Source organism: Bos mutus, chromosome 13 (genome assembly GCF_027580195.1).
Source record: "Bos mutus isolate GX-2022 chromosome 13, NWIPB_WYAK_1.1, whole genome shotgun sequence".
Taxonomy (NCBI): domain Eukaryota; kingdom Metazoa; phylum Chordata; class Mammalia; order Artiodactyla; family Bovidae; genus Bos; species Bos mutus.
Window position 1 is genome coordinate 24,647,499 of NC_091629.1, and position 18,953 is coordinate 24,666,451.

An 18,953-nucleotide genomic window follows, 5' to 3' on the forward strand; every position below is an offset into this window, starting at 1 on the left:
AGTGAAGTTGCTCAGTCGTGTCCGACTCCTAGCAACCCCATGGACTGCAGCCCACCAGGCTCCTCTGTCCATGGGATTTTCCAGGCAAGAGTACTGGAGTGGGGTGCCATTGCCTTCTCCGTTAGGAGGTTTTTAGTTGCGTGTAAAAGAAACAAACTGGCCTAACTGTCAAGGAAACAGGACTGGTTGCATCTTTCTCCCTAGCACTTCCTCCTTCCCTGGGCTGCACCCTTGTGTGTGAGTTTGACATTCTTCCCACTCCAGGGGAGTCTGCTTCCCCATCTCTTGGGTGTTGGGCTCAGCCTTGTGGCTTGCTTTGGCCATGCACATTTTTTTAATACCTTATTGAGAAATAAGTGGGCATCCTTGATGGTTCAGCAGGTGAAGAATCTGCCTGCAATGCAGAAGAAACAGGAAATGCGGGTTCAGTCCTTGGGTTGAGAAGATGCCCTGGAGGAGGAAATGGCAACCCACTCCAGTATTCTTGCCTGATAAATTCCATGGACAGAGGAGCCTGATGGGCTACAGTCCATGGGGTTGCAAAGATATTTCTTATTTTCACTCACCCTTCTTGCACTTTCGTGTTGCCATGAGAAGGACAGACCCAGCTCTCTGTCACCAAAAAAGATAAGATAGGTAGGAGAATGGACACATATATATGTGTGGCTGAGTCTCTTTGCTGTCCACCTGAAATTATCAAAACATTATTAATTGGCTATACTCCAATATGAAATAAGAATTTTAGTAAAAAAAAAAAAAGTAAAATAAGCTATGAGAATATATTGTACAGCACAGGGAATATAGCCAATATTTTATAATAACTATAAATGGAGTGTAACCTTTAAAAATCATGATTCACTCAGTTGTACGCCTGAAACTTATATTTTACATTAACTCTACCTCAATAATAGATAAATTAAAAAAGGAGAGCCATGTGAGGCCAAACTGAAAACTGCAGAGTGAAGCCAAACCCTGATGAATCCCACTGACATCAACCTTCTTCCTGATGACTCAGAGTTACCTGAGTCAAAATAGATGGTGGTGTTTTAAACCACTGCATTTTGGGGCAGTTTTTTATGTAACACTGTTTGGCAATAGCTGACTAATACTTACTGCTCCTGTAACTGAAGAGCCCAAAGATAGCATGGGGTTCAGGTAGGATTTGAAAGGAATTCTTGTTCTATTTCTTTGTTATTCACTTGGAGCTTCATCCCAGAATCATTTCCCTTTTGGTGACATGATGACTGTACTGTTTCAGGCTTTACATACCCCAAGCCATCTGGAAGGCAAGAGGCTTTTCTTCTTAAATCATCACACAGAAGTCCTGAGCTTCACTCTGATTATGCCAGCAGAGGTCACATGTCTATTCTGGGTCATTATTGAGCAAGGAGTGTGGGATTATACAACCTGGTTTGTATCAACCAGATGGGAGTGGATTGTCTTTTCCCATAATCCATGGTTTGCCTCATTAGATGTGGGAGAGAGTGAAATAGATGCTGGGAGACACCATCAATGTTAATTATGGGGAGAGTCTAAAATCTTGGAACATTGTTTTGGATTTCTATTAATACTTTATTTTTCTCAAGACATTTTCCTACCTCGTATTGCTGGGCTAGCTTGAGCTGGAGAGAGAGGATTTATCCTCTAGATCACATATGTTCCTGGGTGAATTGCAAAGCATGCAACCCACGCCCCCATGCTGCCTTAGGCACTAAAAAGTAAGTGGGAGCTTAGCTTTCCATAGGGCTTCACTGTTAAACTTCCAACTCGTGATGTCTCAGGATTTGGGGAAAATTAAAAACTGGTTTGGTCTACTAGATTTGAAGGTCTCTAACCTAGAGGATGAGTTAATGCTAATGTAATAAGAACTTGAACAAGAGACATGCTTTGTTGTGGACATCACTCCACCGACTCTTGGCCTCCATTGCTTCTGATGAGAAGTCAGCTGCAAACCCTGTTATTGTCTGGACACACAGGAAGCATCAGATTAAAATGTTTGTTGAATTTATGAATTAAAAACGGGAAGCAAGGTCTTCTGATTTTTCTAGTCTGACATTCTTTCAAGAGTATCCCGTCACTTCTTTCTAGTAAAACCTTCCCTTGTACATTTCATGCTCCCACTGAAGCTTCTGCAGGAAAGTGAACCAAACAAATCAATCCAGGTCATTTTTTCAAACATGGGCATTAAAACAATCATCTGTGACTCTCTGTGTTTCTAAGAGTCCTCCCTGACCCTCAGTTATTTGAAAGACTGAACAAGCCTTATTATCCAATATGCTTTAGTTATTCAACACGTTTGTCATTCTGTAAATATCACTGAACACCTACTGTGCTCCAGATGCTATGAGGGATGCAGAATTGAATAGAGTTAATACTTTTTCATTAACTTTCATAAACTGCCCCCCTTTTCAAAAGGGCATCAGAGGCCAGATACACTGAAATTATAATCACAGAAAACGAGTCAATCTAATCACACTAGGACCACAGCCTTGTCTTACTCAATGAAACTAAGCCATGCCTGTGGCGCCACCTAAGACAGGCAGGTCATGGGGGACAGGGCTGACAGAATGTGGTCCACTGGAGAAGGGAATGGCAAACCACTTCAGTATTCTTACCTTGAGAACCCCACGAACAGTATGAAAAGGCAAAATGGTAGGATACTGAAAAGGAACTCCCCAGGTTAGTAGGTGCCCAATATGCTACTGGAGATCAGTGGAGAAATAACTCCAGAAAGAATGAAGGGATAGAGCCAAAGCAAAAACAATACGAAGTTGTGGATCTGACTGGTGATAGAAGCAAGATCCGATGCTATAAAGAGCAATATTGCGTAGGAACCTGGAATGTCAGGTCCATGAATCAAGGCAAATTGGAAGTGGTCAAACAGGAGATGGCAAGAGTGAACGTCAACATTCTAGGAATCAGCAAACTAAAATGGACTGGAATGGGTGAATTTAACTCAGATGACCATTATATCTACTACTGCAGGCAGGAATCCCTTAGAAGAAATGGATAGCCATCATGGTCAACAAAAGACTCTGAAATGCAGTACTTGGATGCAATCTCAAAAATGAGAGAATGATCTTTGTTCGTTTCCAAGGCAAACCATTCAATATCACAGAATCCAAGTCTATGCCCCAACCAGTAACGCTGAAGAAGCTGAAGTTGAATGGTTCTATGAAGGCCTACAAGACCTTTTAGAACTAATACCCCAAAAAGATGTCCTTTTCATTATAGGGGACTGGAATGCCAAAGTAGGAAGTCAAGAAACACCTGGAGTAACAGACAAATTTGGCCTGGGAATACAGAATGAAGCAGGGCAAATACTAATAGATTTTGCCAAGAAAATGCACTGGTCATAGCAAACACCCTCTTCCAACAACACAAGAGAAGACTGTACACATGGACATCACAAGATGGTCAACACTGAAATCAGATTGATTATATTCTTTGCAGCCGAAGATGGAGAAGCTCTATACAGTCAAGAAAAACAAGACCAGGAGCTGACTGTGGCTCAGATCATGAATTCCTTATTGCCAAATTCAGACTTAAATTGAAAAAAGTAGGGAAAACCACTAGACCATTCAAGTATGACCTAAATCAAATCCCTTATGATTATACAGTGGAAGTGAGAAATAGATTTAAGGGCCTATATCTGATAGATAGAGTGGCTGATGAACTATGGAATGAGGTTCGTGACATTGTACAGGAGAGGGATCAAGACCATCCCCATGGAAAAGAAATGCAAAAAAGCAAAATGGCTGTCTGAGGAGGCCTTACAAATAGCTGTGAAAAGAAGAGAAGAGAAAAGCAAAGGAGAAAAGGAAAGCTATAAGCACCTGAATGCAGAGTTCTAAAGAATAGCAAGAAGAGATAAGAAAGCCTTCCTCAGTGACCAATGCAAAGAAATAGAGGAAAACAACAGAATGGGAAAGACTAGAGATCTCTTCAAGAAAATTAGAGATACCAAAGGAACATTTCATGCAAAGATGGGCTCGATAAATGACAGAAATGGTATGGACCTAACAGAAGCAGAAGATATTAAGAAGAGGTGGCAAGAATACACAGAACAACTGTACAAAAAAGATCTTCATGACCCAGATAATCACAATAGTATGACCACTCACCTAGAGCCAGACATCCTGGAATGTGAAGTCAAGTGGGCCTTAGGAAGCATCACTACGAACAAAGCTAGTGGAGGTGATGGAATTCCAGTTGAGCTATTTCAAATCCTGAAAGATGATGCTGTGAAAGTGCTGCGCTCAATATGCCAGCAAATCTGAAAAACTCAGCAGTGGCCACAGGACTGGAAAAGGGCAGTTTTCATCCCAATCCCAAAGAAAGGCAATGCCAAAGAATGCTCAAACTACTGCACAACTGTACTCATCTCACACACTAGTAAAGGAATGCTCAAAATTCTCCAAGCCAGGCTTCAGCAGTACGTGGACCGTGAACTTCCAGATGTTCAAGCTGGTTTTAGAAAAGGCAGAGGAACCAGAGATCAAATTGTCAACATCAGCTGGATCATGGAAAAAGCAAGAGAGTTCCAGAAAAACATCTATTTCTGCTTTATTGACTATGCCAAAGCCTTTGACTGTGTGGATCACAATAAACTGTGGAAAATTCTGAAAGAGATGGGAGTAGCAGACCACCTGACCTCTTGAGAAACCTATATGCAGGTCAGGAAGCAACAGTTAGAACTGGACATGGAACAACAGACTGGTTCCAAATAGGAAAAGGAGTATGTCAAGGCTGTATATTGTCACCCTGCTTATTTACCTTATATGCAGAGTACATCATGAGAAACACTGGGCTGGAAGAAGCACAAGCTGGTATCGAGATTGCCGGGAGAAATATCAATAACCTCAGATATGCAGATGACTCCACCCTTATGGCAGAAAGTGAAGAGGAACTAAAAAGCCTCTTGATGAAAGTGAAAGAGGAGAGTGAAAAAGTTGGCTTAAAGCTCAACATTCTGAAAACGAAGATCATGGCATCTGGTCCCATTACTTCATGGGAAATAGATGGGGAAACAGTGAAAACAGTGTCAGACTTTATTTTTGGGGGCTCCAAAATCACTGCAGATGTGACTGCAGCCATGAAATTAAAAGATGCTTATTCCTTGGAAGAAAAGTTATGCCCAACCTAGATAGCATATTGAAAAGCAGAGACATTACTTTGCCAACAAATGTCCATCTAGTCAAGGCTATGGTTTTTCCTGTGGTCATGTATGGATGTGAGAGTTGGACTGTGAAGAAAGCTGAGCGCTGAAGAATTGATGCTTTTGAAGTGTGGTGTTGGAGAAGACTCTTGAGAGTCCCTTGGACAGCAAGGAGATCCAACCAGTCCATTCTAAAGGAGATCGGTCCTGGGTGTTCTTTGGAAGGAATGATGCTAAAGCTGAAACTCCAGTACTTTGGCCACCTCATGCGAAGAGTTGACTCATTGGAAAAGACTGTGATGCTGGGAGGGATTGGGGGCAGGAGGAGAAGGGGACGACAGAGGATGAGATGGCTGGATGGCATCACCGACTCGATGGATGTGAGTCGAAGTGAACTCTGGGAGTTGGTGATGGACAGGGAGGCCTGGCATGCTGCGATTCATGGGATTGCAAAGAGTCAGACACGACTGAGCGACTGAGATGAACTGAACTGAACTGAATACTTTTCATCAAAAACCCGGCTACTGTAATCCAGTCATTCACAGTTTCAAGAAAACCCTAGACAGAAGGGAAGATTTAGGTCTTTGATGAAACTACAATTTCTCAGGGTGCAGCTTGCCTGTCTTCCTGTGGGATTATTCACCTTATCATATCTAGTCATAGATGGCCTCAGTTCAATATAAAACATCTGTTAATAATAAGACAAAAAGTGATCTAGATTAAGCATTTTGATGTGCACCAGCCTAGGTATTACATATATTCCCATATTCTTACATTCATTTATTTGACATTCCTTCCTGTAAAACTCCTCAGGGCTGTGCAGGGGCATTTTTCAGTTTGCTGTGCTGGTAATATTCTGGTTAAGCAATTGCCAATTTGGGAATGCAGACTCAGCTATGTTTTCCTCAAGTCCATTTCCTCTTTGTGCTTTTTTCCAGTTGAGTTATGCCTTGAACCATACAAACAGAAAACTATCATTGGAACCTAAAATAACTGTCAATGCCAAGATTGTTGTCGTTGGCGCATCCAACGTTGGAATTTCCTTCCTAGAAACGTTGGTGTTTTGGTAAGTTGTTTTACTTTATTTATTAGTTTGTTTTTAAAGGGGCCTTTCTCTTCCCACACCTGAGAGAGTCCCTTGAAAAGATTTTTTTTCAACACCTCACATACCTTGCCTATGTAGATTAATAAAAAGAATGAATCAGAGGAATATTCTAGATCAGAGTTTGGCAAGCTCTAGCCTCTCAGGTCAAAGCAGATCCACCTGCTTTTGAAAATAAAGCTTTACAGGAACACAGTAATGCTCACCTATTTATGCTTCGTCTCTCTTTTGTCACTACAGTGGCAGCTTTGAGTAGCCGTGACAGGGACCATGTGGCCCGCAGTGACTAGTATATGTCACTCTGACCCTTTCAAGGTGTTTTTCAGCCCGGTTCTGTACTAGTGCTCGCTTTTTGGCTGAATTATAAGAATCACCTAGAGCATTTGTTGGAGATGTAGATTCCCAGACCTTGTAGACATATGGAAGGAGAAAGTTCCCATGGGGGGCCCTGGGAACTTGTATTTTAACAGATGTTCTATGTGATCAAGCAGGTGTGGGGATGGACCAGTTTTGACTTTATGCATCAAGAACAGGCTTCAGAGGTGGCAGGCAGGCCAGGATGTTTCTTTCGACCCCTGCATTTTGGGTGCCAGGGGACAGAGTACCTGTCCTCAATACCTCAATTCCCCCAGGACAATTGAGGTTCATGCATCTGTTTGAGCTGTTTTCTATTATCCTTGAAGCAATGCATAATTTCTGCCCATTGTCCTGATAGGTGATTCCTGAGTCTTCTCAGCTCCCCCCCACTAGCTTTCTATTTGCTCACCAAATTTCAGTTCCTCTTTAACAGGAAGAGCCCCAGGTTATTGTCCAAGAACTTGTGTTTGTGGCCTGGTATCTCCACCACCGGCACGGAACTGCCAATGTGTGCCTGACTTCTCTCAGATCCAGGTTACTTTTATAAAAAGTCTCCACGTGTTTTCAAAGACCCTGGTTTGGAGGAAATGCAGACTCCTAAGTTAGAGAATATTTCTTTCCCAAAATCTTTTGCTCAGGATCACATGAGAAAACTTTGGCTACCGTTCAAAACTGTAGGTGCTAAGAGGGGATTGGGCAAAGGGGGAAAGATATCCCCACAACTGAGTGGTGAGGGCTAAACAAGGAAAGGGACAGAGGAAAGGAACCCTAGAAGGTATTTGTTCCTGGTGGACAGGGGGATGAGCTAACCCCAGGTGATTAGTTTACTCATCTGACCTCACATTTAATGGAAGATTTTTTCACTTCCTAGCCAGTTTGTTCAGTTATTCAGAACACACCCTTAGTTAACCAGATTTAAGTCACCTGTCTTTAATTTTTTTTAATTAATTAATTTTTGGTTGTGCTGGGTCACCATTGCTGGGCATGGGCTTTCTCTAGTTGTGGCGAGCGGGGGCTACTCTTTGCTGTGGTGTGCTGGCTTCTCTTCTGAAGAGCACAGGCTCTGGGTGCCGGCTCAGTAGTTGTGGCATGCGGGTTTAGTTGCTCTGAGGCACGTGGAATCTTCCTGGACCAGGGATTGACCCCATGTCATCTGCGTTGGCAGGCAGATTCAGATCCACTGTACCACCAGCAAAGTCCTAATTAAAAAAAAATAATAATAAATATATATATTTGGTAGTGCTGAGTCTTGGTCGCGGCACGCAGAATCTTCCACCTTCGTTGCAACATTCATGCCAACTGTAAGATGCAGCATGCAGGATCTAGTTCTCTGAGCAGGGGTTGAACCTGGGCCCCCTGCATTGGGAGCACGGAGTCTTAGCTGCTGGACAGCCAGGGAAGTCCCATAGGTCTCCTGTCTTTATTGAAATTAGAACAAAGTTCACAGGCTTTAAATACTGTGGTCAGTTTACTGCAATCTTCTTGCATTGCAAGAAAGGAATCATGAGATGCACTCAGGAAACTTCCTTTTCACTGCCTGTGCCATTCTGTAGTCTGAAGTCTTCCCTGTTCTTACAGGACGCCTCACCTAAGATTCTGAACAGCAGTTGTGTGCAGCCATTTTTGAATGATGAATGATCTGGGTGGAGTTGTGAAATTATAGTAGAGAAGAAGTTATCATAAACAGATCTTAAATTTTAATTTAGCTATATATCCAGTCATTATGTCTTGTTTAAAATGATTACATTGATATATACACATATAATTTTCTTTTTATGGAATCAACTTAGATTTAATAAAGACAGGTATAAATTTTGATATAAGTGCTTGGTTGATTAAATTCCTCAATCAGACAGACCTTTTTAAAGCATTTTAAAGCACTCGTGGTTCTCTGTCATCGTTGCACAGATTACGTCCACTAAAAATAGACCAGTATCAGTTTACGGATATCTAATCCCGAAGAGAGGAAATAGTTCTCTCATTATGTTCTCTAATTATTTCAAATCAGCAATCACCATAGTAACCTGCTGTAGATTTTACTTAACAGTTTAACTGCCATTTGAAATGGATTTTATAAATGATTCGAGTTGGAATGAAATGGAAGAAACACAGTTTTCACCAAGCACTGACCTCCAGTGAGGATTAAATCCACATTTTGGAGGCAAGATTTAGGAGTCGCCTTCCTGTGCTCCTGCTCTGTGTTATTAAACCCAGGTGGGGCCCTGTAGTTTCCAGAAAATCCATCTGAGGCCCAGTACAACAACCTCTTTTTCCAGAAAATCTGGTCACCCTGTCATCTGGTGACAAAGCAAACACAACTCTTTGTTCTTTCATTGTTTACATGCAGAAAAACTGCAAAGCACCTTGGGTCTCCTCTTCAGACACCAAAAGCAGCCCTTGCAGAAGTTCTTGGCCTTGTCATGTTCTTCTTTCCCCAAGCGCCATGATGCTACTAGGATGTTGATGTGATTTGTCCACAGTCACCAACTAACACATCAGGGGGCTTCCCTCATAGCTTGCCTGCAACTAGGAGACCCCAGTTCGATTCCTGGGTCGGGAAGCTCCACTGGAGAAGGGATAGGCTACCCACTTCAGTATTCTTGCGCTTCTCTGGTGGCTCAGCTGGTAAAGAATCCGCCTGCAATGCGGGAAACCTGGGTTCTATCCCTGGGTTGGGAAGATCCCCTGGAGAAGGGAAAGGCTACCCACTCCAGTATTCTGTCCTGGAGAATCGCAAAGAAGATCACAAAGAGTCAGACACAGCTGAGCAACTTTCACTTTCACCAACTAACACAGATACCCGGGTGTGAGCTCCACGTGGGGAGGGAGTGTTGAGGGGATGTTTGGGGTTTTGGATTTTAGTACAACATTGTCTGGTCCTCAGCTGCTACCCACCCACAGGCACGCCTGCTCAGAGGACACCCTTCCTGTCTGGTCATCAGGCTAGTGGATTGCTCGGTGACTTCTTCTTGTCCTTATGAGGGCAAGGCCTCCTGGGCCTTCCAGTGCCCGGTGACATGACTGGCAGGCATTTCTAGAGACACACACCACCTGCCACGTGTGTCCATGTCCTCCTGGTTCTGGTGAATCCTCTGGTGCTGAGTTGAGTGGCCTTAGACTTTCTACGGTCTCTGTCAACCCTCCTGAGCCAGCCCTGCCTGGCTGATACAAAGGGGAAAGGGGAGGGTGACTCAGGGTGGAGGGGAGGCTCAGCTAACTGGTCCCCCATCCCCCACACCCAGGTCTTGGGCATCTGTCTTCTGAGGGCACTGTGCCCAAGCAACTCTGCAAGGGGCAGAGGAGGGAACGTGTTCAGACCCCCAGGCCCCACCTGGAGGGCACATCCTGGCCTCCTTCCCCATCACCCACCTTGCCGGGACATGTGCCCCCATGGTGGGGACCAGGGGCTGGGCAGGGGGAGGACAGCAGGCATGCCAGGGAGCTTTCTTGAGGTGGGGGGCATAGAGTAGAAAACCCCCACTCATCTGTGGAATAGAGGGCAGTAAAGTGGAGGGAAAAGGGAATTTTTAAGACTCTTTGCTGTGTTTTTCATCGTGCCCAAGACATTCAGGTGATGGACATGAGCTATATTAAAACTGTAGTTTTCATGATTGATAGGTGGTGTTTGTTTGGCTGCCTGGCCCGTTGGGACAGAAAGGTGTTGTCTTAGGCAGCGTAGTTGTTTGGTCTTATCCTTCCTGGTCCTTCTGCTTAAAACCCCAAACACTGGTTTTTGGCAGAAAGCTCTTGGCCTCAGCCATCAGTTCCCCTGCTAAGGGGGGGACATGGCAGGGGACCCCCAGTCCTGCCAACCCTGAGGTGCTGTCACACCAGGAGCTCCACCAACTCTGTCAGAGTTTAGTCTAAGTCCCCGTTCTCAGATCAAGAGCCAGGTCCAGAGGGGAGCTTCCATCACCTGTCAGGGAGATGCTGTGTCCTAAAGGAGAGCTTTGCAAGGAAGTCAGAAAGCTCTTTCCAAAAAGCAAGGGACCTCTTTCCTCATAGCCAGTCATATTTTTACCAGCTCCTTGTTCCTGCAGAACTCTCCAAATGCAATGCTTTCACAGTGTTGGGCTTTCCACAACGGTACTCCAAAATCAGTTTTAAAAAAGAATTATGGACATGCTCTACCAAAAAAGGGGGGTGGGATAAGAACCAGGTCCATGAACTCATTTTATGTCTTATGTCCTTTTTACTCGAAAGTTTGGTCTGTATTCCAGTGAGATAAGCATCACCTGGGAGCTTATTAGAAACACAGAGCCTCAGGCCCTGCCACCGTCAGTATCCTAGATAGACATTTTATCTTCCAGAATTGTACACAACAGCTTCTTCCTTCTGTCTTTGTCATCAAGCCACTGAGCTGAAGCAGTTACTGTTTGATTCTGTTTCAGCTCATGTGTCTCTATGCCTTGTGTATTATATTATTTACTCCCAATTATGGAGCAGCCCCTTTTAATCCATTACTTTAAAATCTTTCCTAATTCAATTCTGATGTAAAGAATCTCTCGAGGAGCCTCTAATGGCCCTAGAGAAACGCATGAATGAACCCTGAGATGACAGTGACTGAAAGCAGCCCCGGGTGGTGTCCCCACAACTATGGGTGGTTGGAGGAAGATGCCCTTTGGTTCTCAGGGAGCTCCAGTGGGCGCCAGGCCCCCCACTGCCTCGTCTTCCACTCCTGCCCCCAGGAAGAGGTGTCAAAATTCCCGCCGTGTCATCTCACCCCAGGGTGGAATTTCTGGTTTTCATCGGCCCCTGACCCCACATCCCCGTGGGCATGTCAAGGTAACTAAGAACAGCCTGGAACTACAGGGCACGTTTGTGAAGCCGCGGTTGTGCCAGGTGCCCGGAACACGCGCTATCAGGTGGCACAGGACCATGCCGTGCCAGCGTAACTGTGGATCTGGCGGCTGCAGCCAAGCGCTCACAACTTAATGAGGCTTCTTATCTCCACCTTTGTCTGAGGACAGCTGAGGTCGTCAGTGTGGCCTGTCACTAATTAGGTGATTCATTAAGTAGTGCTTACGTGCTGATCTCGGAGCTGAACCCCAGCGAACAGGTTGCTGGCTGTCCTGTTGTGTACTGCTGGCCTCTGCCCCAGGGATTGAGGGCCCTGTGCTGGCTCCGATCGCCCTCTGGGTACCCCGGAAATGTGAGGTGGTGGCAGGGCCGTGGCACCTGCTGTGGAGCAGGCAAGAGATCCCTGGGGCAAGTCACATATCACATCTTGTTGCATTGGCATCACGATGGGGCCTGTGGTGGGGGTGTGGTGGCGGGCGGGGGGGGAGGAGGGCTGGTACAGAGGCCCCTCTGATGGCCTGGGGAGATGGAAGGTGAGGGGCGGGGACAGTGCCTCCCCAGGCAGAAGGAGCTGGCATCCCGCATCCAGAAAAGACTGATCCAGAGCCATCCTCATCACCATCAGCTTTCCTAACCTGATCCTAGTATTGAAGTGCACAGGCATCCCTGGGTTTTCCTGCATTTTGCAGATACTGCATTGTTTTTACAAATTGAAGGTTTGTGGAAGCCCTGCATTGTCAGATGATGGTTACCATTTTATAGGGAAAACTTATTTTTTAGTTAGTATGTTGTTTTTGTCGACACATGTTATTGTGCACTGAATAGACTATAGTGTTTTGCAAACATAACTTTTGTGTGCACTGGGAAACCAAAACAAACAAACAAACAAACAGGTGACTCACTTTATAGGGATATTGGCTTTATTGTGGGTCTGGAACCAAATCCACAGTATCTCTGAGGTGGCCTGTGACTAAGGTTAAATGAAAGTATCTTCGTTTACTGACAGCATTCCTTCCTGCTCTCTTCAGGAGATCTTTTCTCATTTCCAGTGGCTCATTTTAGAGGCTCCCAGAAATAAAGGAAAGCAGCCTCTCTGAGCAATGTCAGGCCTTTTTGGGGATCAGCTAACTGCCGTGTTTTGTGGGTTCTCTGAGCCCCTGGGGTGAAAGATGTTAAATAGGAAGCACTTTCTCCATGATGGCATGAAACATAAACCACACATGTGGACCAGTGACAGTCACCTGCTCAGCCTCCAGCCCCTGCAATCAGCTCATTTTCAAATGATGACATTGGCCCCTATCTTGGTTTGCATTCATGCAAATGCTGAAAACAAAGAATTTGGTGCCAGTAGTTTATTTGGGGAGAAGACAATAGCACCCCACTTCAGTACTCTTGTCTGGAAAATCCCATGGACAGAGGAGCCTGGTAGGCGGCAGTCCAGGGGTTGCATAGAGTTGGACACGACTGAGCAACTTCACTTTCACTTTTCACTTTCATGCATTGGAGAAGGAAATGGCAACCCACTCCAGTGTTCTTGCCTGGAGAATCCCAGGGACCGGGAAGCCTGGTGGGCTGCTGTCTATGGGGTCGCACAGAGTCGGACACGACTGAAGTGACTTAGCAGCAGCAGCAGAAGTTTATTTGGAGGTGATCTCTGAGAACTACCTGAGTAAGCGGGTGAGATGGGACAGGCAGGAAAGCCAGCAAATCCCCCAGATCACGTGCCTTTGGGTCATTGTAGACACTGAGGCTCAGTGCTGCCAGGACCTGCAGGGTCACAGCTGGGAGCTGTCCCTCTGTGCTCAAGGAAGCAGGTATTTACCCACCAATTCTTGTCCATCTGGTCACTCTTGGGCTATGCTTCCATCCTGTTCTTCAAGCTGCCACAGTCAGGGGGTGACCCTGGGCAGAGAAGGCAGGAAAGCACTGAGGCAGGAGGATCATTTACAGGAGATGTGTGTGTGTGTGTGGGGGGGTCCCCTCCTAACCTGGTTTCTTTTGTTTGGTCTCCTTTCTTTTGGTTTTTAAAAATACTTATTTGGCTGCGCCCAGCCTTAGTTGTGGCGAGCAGGATCTAGTTCCCTGACCAAGGGTGGAACCCAGTCCTCTGCACTGGGAGCGTGTAGTCTTAGCCACTGGACCACCAGGGAAGTCTATATTCTCTTTTCTTAATATTTACACCATTGCCCTTTAACGATGGAGAAGGCGATGGCACCCTACTCCAGTACTCTTGCCTGGAGAATCCCAGGGACGGGGGAGCCTGGTGGGCTGCAGTCCATGGGGTCGCTAGGAGTCGGACACGACTGAGCGACTTCACTTTCACTTTTCACTCTCATGCATTGGAGAAGGAAATGGCAACCCACTCCGGTGTTCTTGCCTGGAGAATCCCAGGGACGGGGGAGCCTGGTGGGCTGCCGTCTACGGGGTCACACAGAGTCAGACACGACCGAAGCGACTTAGCAACAGCAGCAGCAGCCCTTTAACAAAGTGGGCGGGTCTAGACAAAGGCAGAGGGAAGAGAGGCAAGAAGAGAAAACCGTGTCAGGAGGCTGTCCTGATCTGCCACCTCTGTCCCCAGGCATCCTGGAGGCTCTAGAGAGAACCCAGGTGTTCTGCTCCTCCAAAACCTCAGTGGGAACAAAGTGGGCAAGTAGCTTCCTGGGTCGGGAAGATCCCCTGGAGAAGGAAATGGCAACCCACTCCAGTACTCTTGCCTGGGAAATCCCATGGACAGAGGAGCCCGGTGAGCTACAGTTCATGGGGTAGCAAAAGAGTCAGACATAACTTAGTGACTAAAACAACAACTTTTTATAAAAGCAACAGTTTGCGAAAATTCCAAACTCTACAATTCTATAATCAAAGCTACTTTTCTGGGTAAGGGTGACTAGGTGGTAGTTACAAAAAGACAACTTCCTGAGACCCTGTTCCTGTGGTAACAATCCAGCAGAGTTGCAGTGCACACAAGGAATGTGTATTTTTAAGACTCTCCAGGTAATTTTTACACACAGCCAGGTTTAATCACCATTTATGGAGACTTTTCCTCAAACTTGGCAGTCTTAGCCATAAGGAAACCTATTTTCCCCCCTCTGATTGCTCATTGTAATTGAGCTGTTTTTATGGGCTGTGTCTTCCAAACCACATTTTCTGATTCTCAACAAATCATATAACTTCTAAGTCACATTGTTACTTTGGGGCTTACCAGGCATAATTATTAACATATCATTAAACATTGCATAGCTGAAGCCATTGCCCCAGGTTCATAGTATTTACGTGTTGAATTGGACCCAGTAGAAAGCATTTCACAAAGCTTCATGCTTCAATTATTCACTATGAAGAATGAAGGCCCAAGAAGATACCTGCCAAGCGTGAGGAAACCTGCCCTGACTGTGTCAATAAAGCTTTCCTAACCTCCAGTATGTGCCCAAAGCATAGCACCCTCCTCACCCTCCCCGCCCGGAAGTGATCTCACCTGCTTTTTAAAAACTATCCAGGTCTTTTTATTTACTTCTTTTTATTTTATTTTTGGCTGCGCTGGGTCTTTGTTGCTACATGGTCTTTCTCTAGTTGCAGCGAATGGGGGTTACTCTTTGTTGCGGTACATGGCTTCTCACTGTGGTGGCTTCTTGTTGCAGAGCACAGGCTCTATCTAGGGTGCATGGGATTCAGTATTTGTGGCCCACAGCTTTAGTTGCTCCGTGGCATGTGGAATCCTCCCAGACCAGGGACTGAACCTGTGTCTCCTACATTGGCAGGTGGATTCTTAGCCACTTGACCACCAGGGAAGGCAACTCTCATTTGCTATTGAATTCCCACAATGCTTGTTTTTTCCAGTCTTGAGGGATGATTCTGATTCTGTCTTGTACTTTGCTACCTCTTGTGTGTGAAGGATTTCCAGTTTGCCTTTTACAGGTGCCATCTTGGTATTTACACCTTGCACATGCTCAAAGGATAAATGTATGGCATTTTTCAGTTCCGTTCCATCACTCAGTTGTGTCTGACTATTTGCGACCCCATGGACTTTGCGACCCCCAGGAAGCATGCCAGGGTTCCCTGTCCATCACTAACTCCCAGAGCTTGCTCAAACTCATATCCATTGAGTCAGTGATGGATCCAACCATCTCATCCTCATTCTCTTTCTGCCTTCAGTCTTTCCCAGCATCAGGGTGTTTTCCAATGAGTCAGTTCTTTGCATCAGGTGGCCAAAGTATTGGAGTTTCAGCTTCAGCATCAGTTCCTTCCAATGAATATTCAGGACTGATTTCCTTTAGGATGGACTGGTTGGATGTCCTTGCAGTCCTAGGGACTCTCAAGAGTCTTCTCCAACACCACAGTTGAAAAGCATCAATTCTTCAGCACTCAGCTTTCTTTATAGTCCAGCTCTCACATCCATACATGACTACTGGAAAAACCATAGCTTTAACTAGACAGACATTTGTGGCAAAGTAATGTCTCTGCTTTTTAATATGCCATCTAGGTTGGTCATAACTTTTCTTCCAGGGAGCAAGCATCTTTTAATTTAATGGCTGCAGTCACCATCTGCAGTGATTTTGGAGCCCCCCAAAATAAAGTCTCTCACTGTTTCCATTGTTTTCCCATCTGTTTGCCATGACGTGATAGGACTGGATGCCATGATCTTAGTTTTCTGAATGTTGAGTTTTAAGCCAACTTTTTCTCACTCCTCATTGACTTTCATCAAGTGGCTCTTTAGTTCTTCGCTTTCTACCATAAGGGTGGTGTCATCTGCATATCTGAGGTTATTAATATTTCTCCCAGCAATCTTGATTCCAGCTTGTGTTTCATCCAGCCCAGCATTTCTCATGATGTACTCTGCATATAAGTTAAATAAGCAGGGTGATAAAATACAGCTTTGGTGTATTCCTTTCCTGATTTGGAACCAGTCTGTTGTTCCATGTCCAGTTCTAACTGTTGCTTCTTGACCTGCATACAGATTTCTCAGGAGGCAGGTCATGTGGTCTGGTACTCCCATCTCTTTCAGAATTTTCCACAGTTTGTTGTGATCCACAAAGTCAAAGGCTTTGGCATAGTCAGTAAAGCAGACATAGATGTTTTTCTGGAACTCTCTTGCTTTTTCTTTGATCTAATGGATGTTGGCAATTTGATCTCTGTTTGCTCTGCCTTTTCTAAATCCAGTTTGAACATCTGGAAGTTCACAGTTCATGTACTGCTGAAGCCTGGCTTGGAGCATTTTGAGCATTACTTTACTAGCGTGTGAGACGAGTGCAATTGTGCAGTAGTTTGAGCATTCTTTGGCATTGCCTTTCTTTGGGATTGGAATGAAAACTGACCTTTTCCAGTCCTGCAGCCACTGCTGAGTTTTCCAAATTTGCTGGCATATTGAGTACAGTACTTTCACAGCATCATCTTTTAGGATTTGAAATAGCTCAACTGAAATTCCACCACTTCCACTAGCTTTGTTCATAGTGATGCTTCCTAAGGCCCACTTGACTTCACATTCTAGGATGTCTGGCTCTAGGTGAGTGATCACACCATCATGGTTATCTGGGTCATGAAGATCTTTTTTGTTTAGTTCTTCTGTGTATTGTTGCCACCTCTTCTCAATATCTTCTGCTTCTGTTAGGTCCATACCATTTCTGTCCTTTATTGAGCACATCTTTGCATGAAATGTTCCTTTGGTATCTCTAATTTTCTTGAAGAGATCTCTAGTCTTTCCCATTCTATTGATTTTCTCTATTTCTTTGCATTGATGGCTGAGGAAGGCTTTCTTATCTCTCCTTGCTATTCTTTGGAACTCTACATTCAAGTGGGTATATATATCCTTTTCCCCTTTGCTTTTCACTTCTCTTCTTTTCACAGCTATTTGGAAGGCCTCCTCAGACAACCATTTTGCCTTTCTTTTCTTGGGGATGGTCTTGATCACTGCCTCCCGTACAATGTCACAAACCTCATTCCATAGTTCTTCAGGCACTCTATCAGATTTAACCCCTTGAATTTATTTCTTACTTCCACTGTCTAATCATAAGGGATTTGATTTAGGTCATACCTGAATGTTCTAGTGGTTTTCCCTACTTTCTTCAATTTAAGTCTGACTTGGGCAATAAGGAGTTCATGATCTGAGCCACAGTCAGCTCTCATTCTTGTTTTTGCTGACTGTATAGAGCTTTTCCATCTTTGGCTGCAAAGAATATAATCAATCTGATTTCAGTATTGACCATCTGGTGATGTCCATGTGTAGAGTCTTCTCTTGTGTTGTTGGAAGAGGGTGTTTGCTATGACCAGTACATTCTCTTGGCAAACCTCTATTAGCCTTTGCCCTGATTTATTCTGCACACCAAGGCCAAATTTGCCTATTACTCCAGGTATTTCTTGACTTCCTACTTTTGCATTTCAGTCCCCTATGAGGAAAAGGACATCTTTTGGGGGGATTAGTTCTAAAAGGTCTTGTAGGTCTTCATAGAACCATTCAACTTCAGCTTCTTCAGCATTACTGGTCAGGGCATAGACTTGGATTAGCATGATATTGAACGGTTTGCCTTGGAAACAAACAGAGATCATTCGTTTTTGAGATTGTATCCAAGTACTGCATTTCAGACTCTTTTGTTGATTATGATGACTACTCCATTTCTTCTAAGGGATTCTTGCCCACAGTAGTAAATATAATGGTCCTCTGAGTTAAATTCACCCATTCCAGTCCATTTTAGTTCACTGAGTCCTAAAATGTTGATGTTCACTCTTGCCATCTCCTGTTTGACCACTTCCAATTTGCCTTGATTCATGGACCTAACATTACAGGTGGGGAAACAGTGGAAACAGTGTCAGACTTTATTTTTCTGGGCTCCAAAATCACTACAGATGGTGACTGCAGCCATGAAATTAAAAGACGCTTACTCCTTGGAAGGAAAGTTATGACCAACCTAGACAGCATATTCAAAAGCAGAGACATTATTTTGCCAACAAAGGTTCATCTAGTCAAGGCTATGGTTTCTCCTGTGGTCATGTATGGATGTGAGAGTTGGGCTGTGAAGAAGGCTGAGCGCCGAAGAATTGATGCTTTTGAACTGTGGTGTTGGAGAAGACTCTTGAGAGTCCCTTGGACTGCAAGGAGATCCAACCAGTCCATTCTGAAGGAGATCAGCCCTGGGATTTCTTTGGAAGGAATGATGCTAAAGCTGAAACTCCAGTACTTTGGCCACCTTATGTGAAGAGTTGACTCATTGGAAAAGACTCTGATGCTGGGAGGGATTGGGGGCAGGAGGAGAAGGGGACGACAGAGGATGAGATGGCTGGATGGCACCACTGACTCGATGGACGTGAGTCTGAGTGAACTCCGGGAGTTGGTGATGGACAGGGAGGCCTGGCGTGCTGCAGTTCATGGGGTCGCAAAGAGTCGGACACGACTGAGCGACTGATCTGATCTGATGCGATATTGCTCTTTACAGCATTAGACTTTACTTCCATCACCAGTCACATCCACAATTGGGTGTTGTTTTTGCTTTGGCTCCATCTCTTCATTCTTTCTGGAGTTATTTCTCCACTGATCTCCAGTAGCTTATTGGG

General features: G+C 44.8%; 1 protein-coding gene across 4 annotated transcripts in view; it reads left to right on the top strand.

The window, feature by feature from the left end:
• Positions 1-18,953, top strand: part of CFAP61 (cilia and flagella associated protein 61) — a 248,003-nt gene that overhangs the window by 134,081 nt on the left and 94,969 nt on the right. For all 4 annotated transcript variants that reach the window (XM_070381160.1, XM_070381162.1, XM_070381163.1 and 1 more), the window contains one exon: positions 6,097-6,224. In XM_070381160.1, the coding sequence (XP_070237261.1) occupies positions 6,097-6,224 (128 nt within the window). The remainder of the gene's footprint in view (positions 1-6,096; positions 6,225-18,953) is intronic.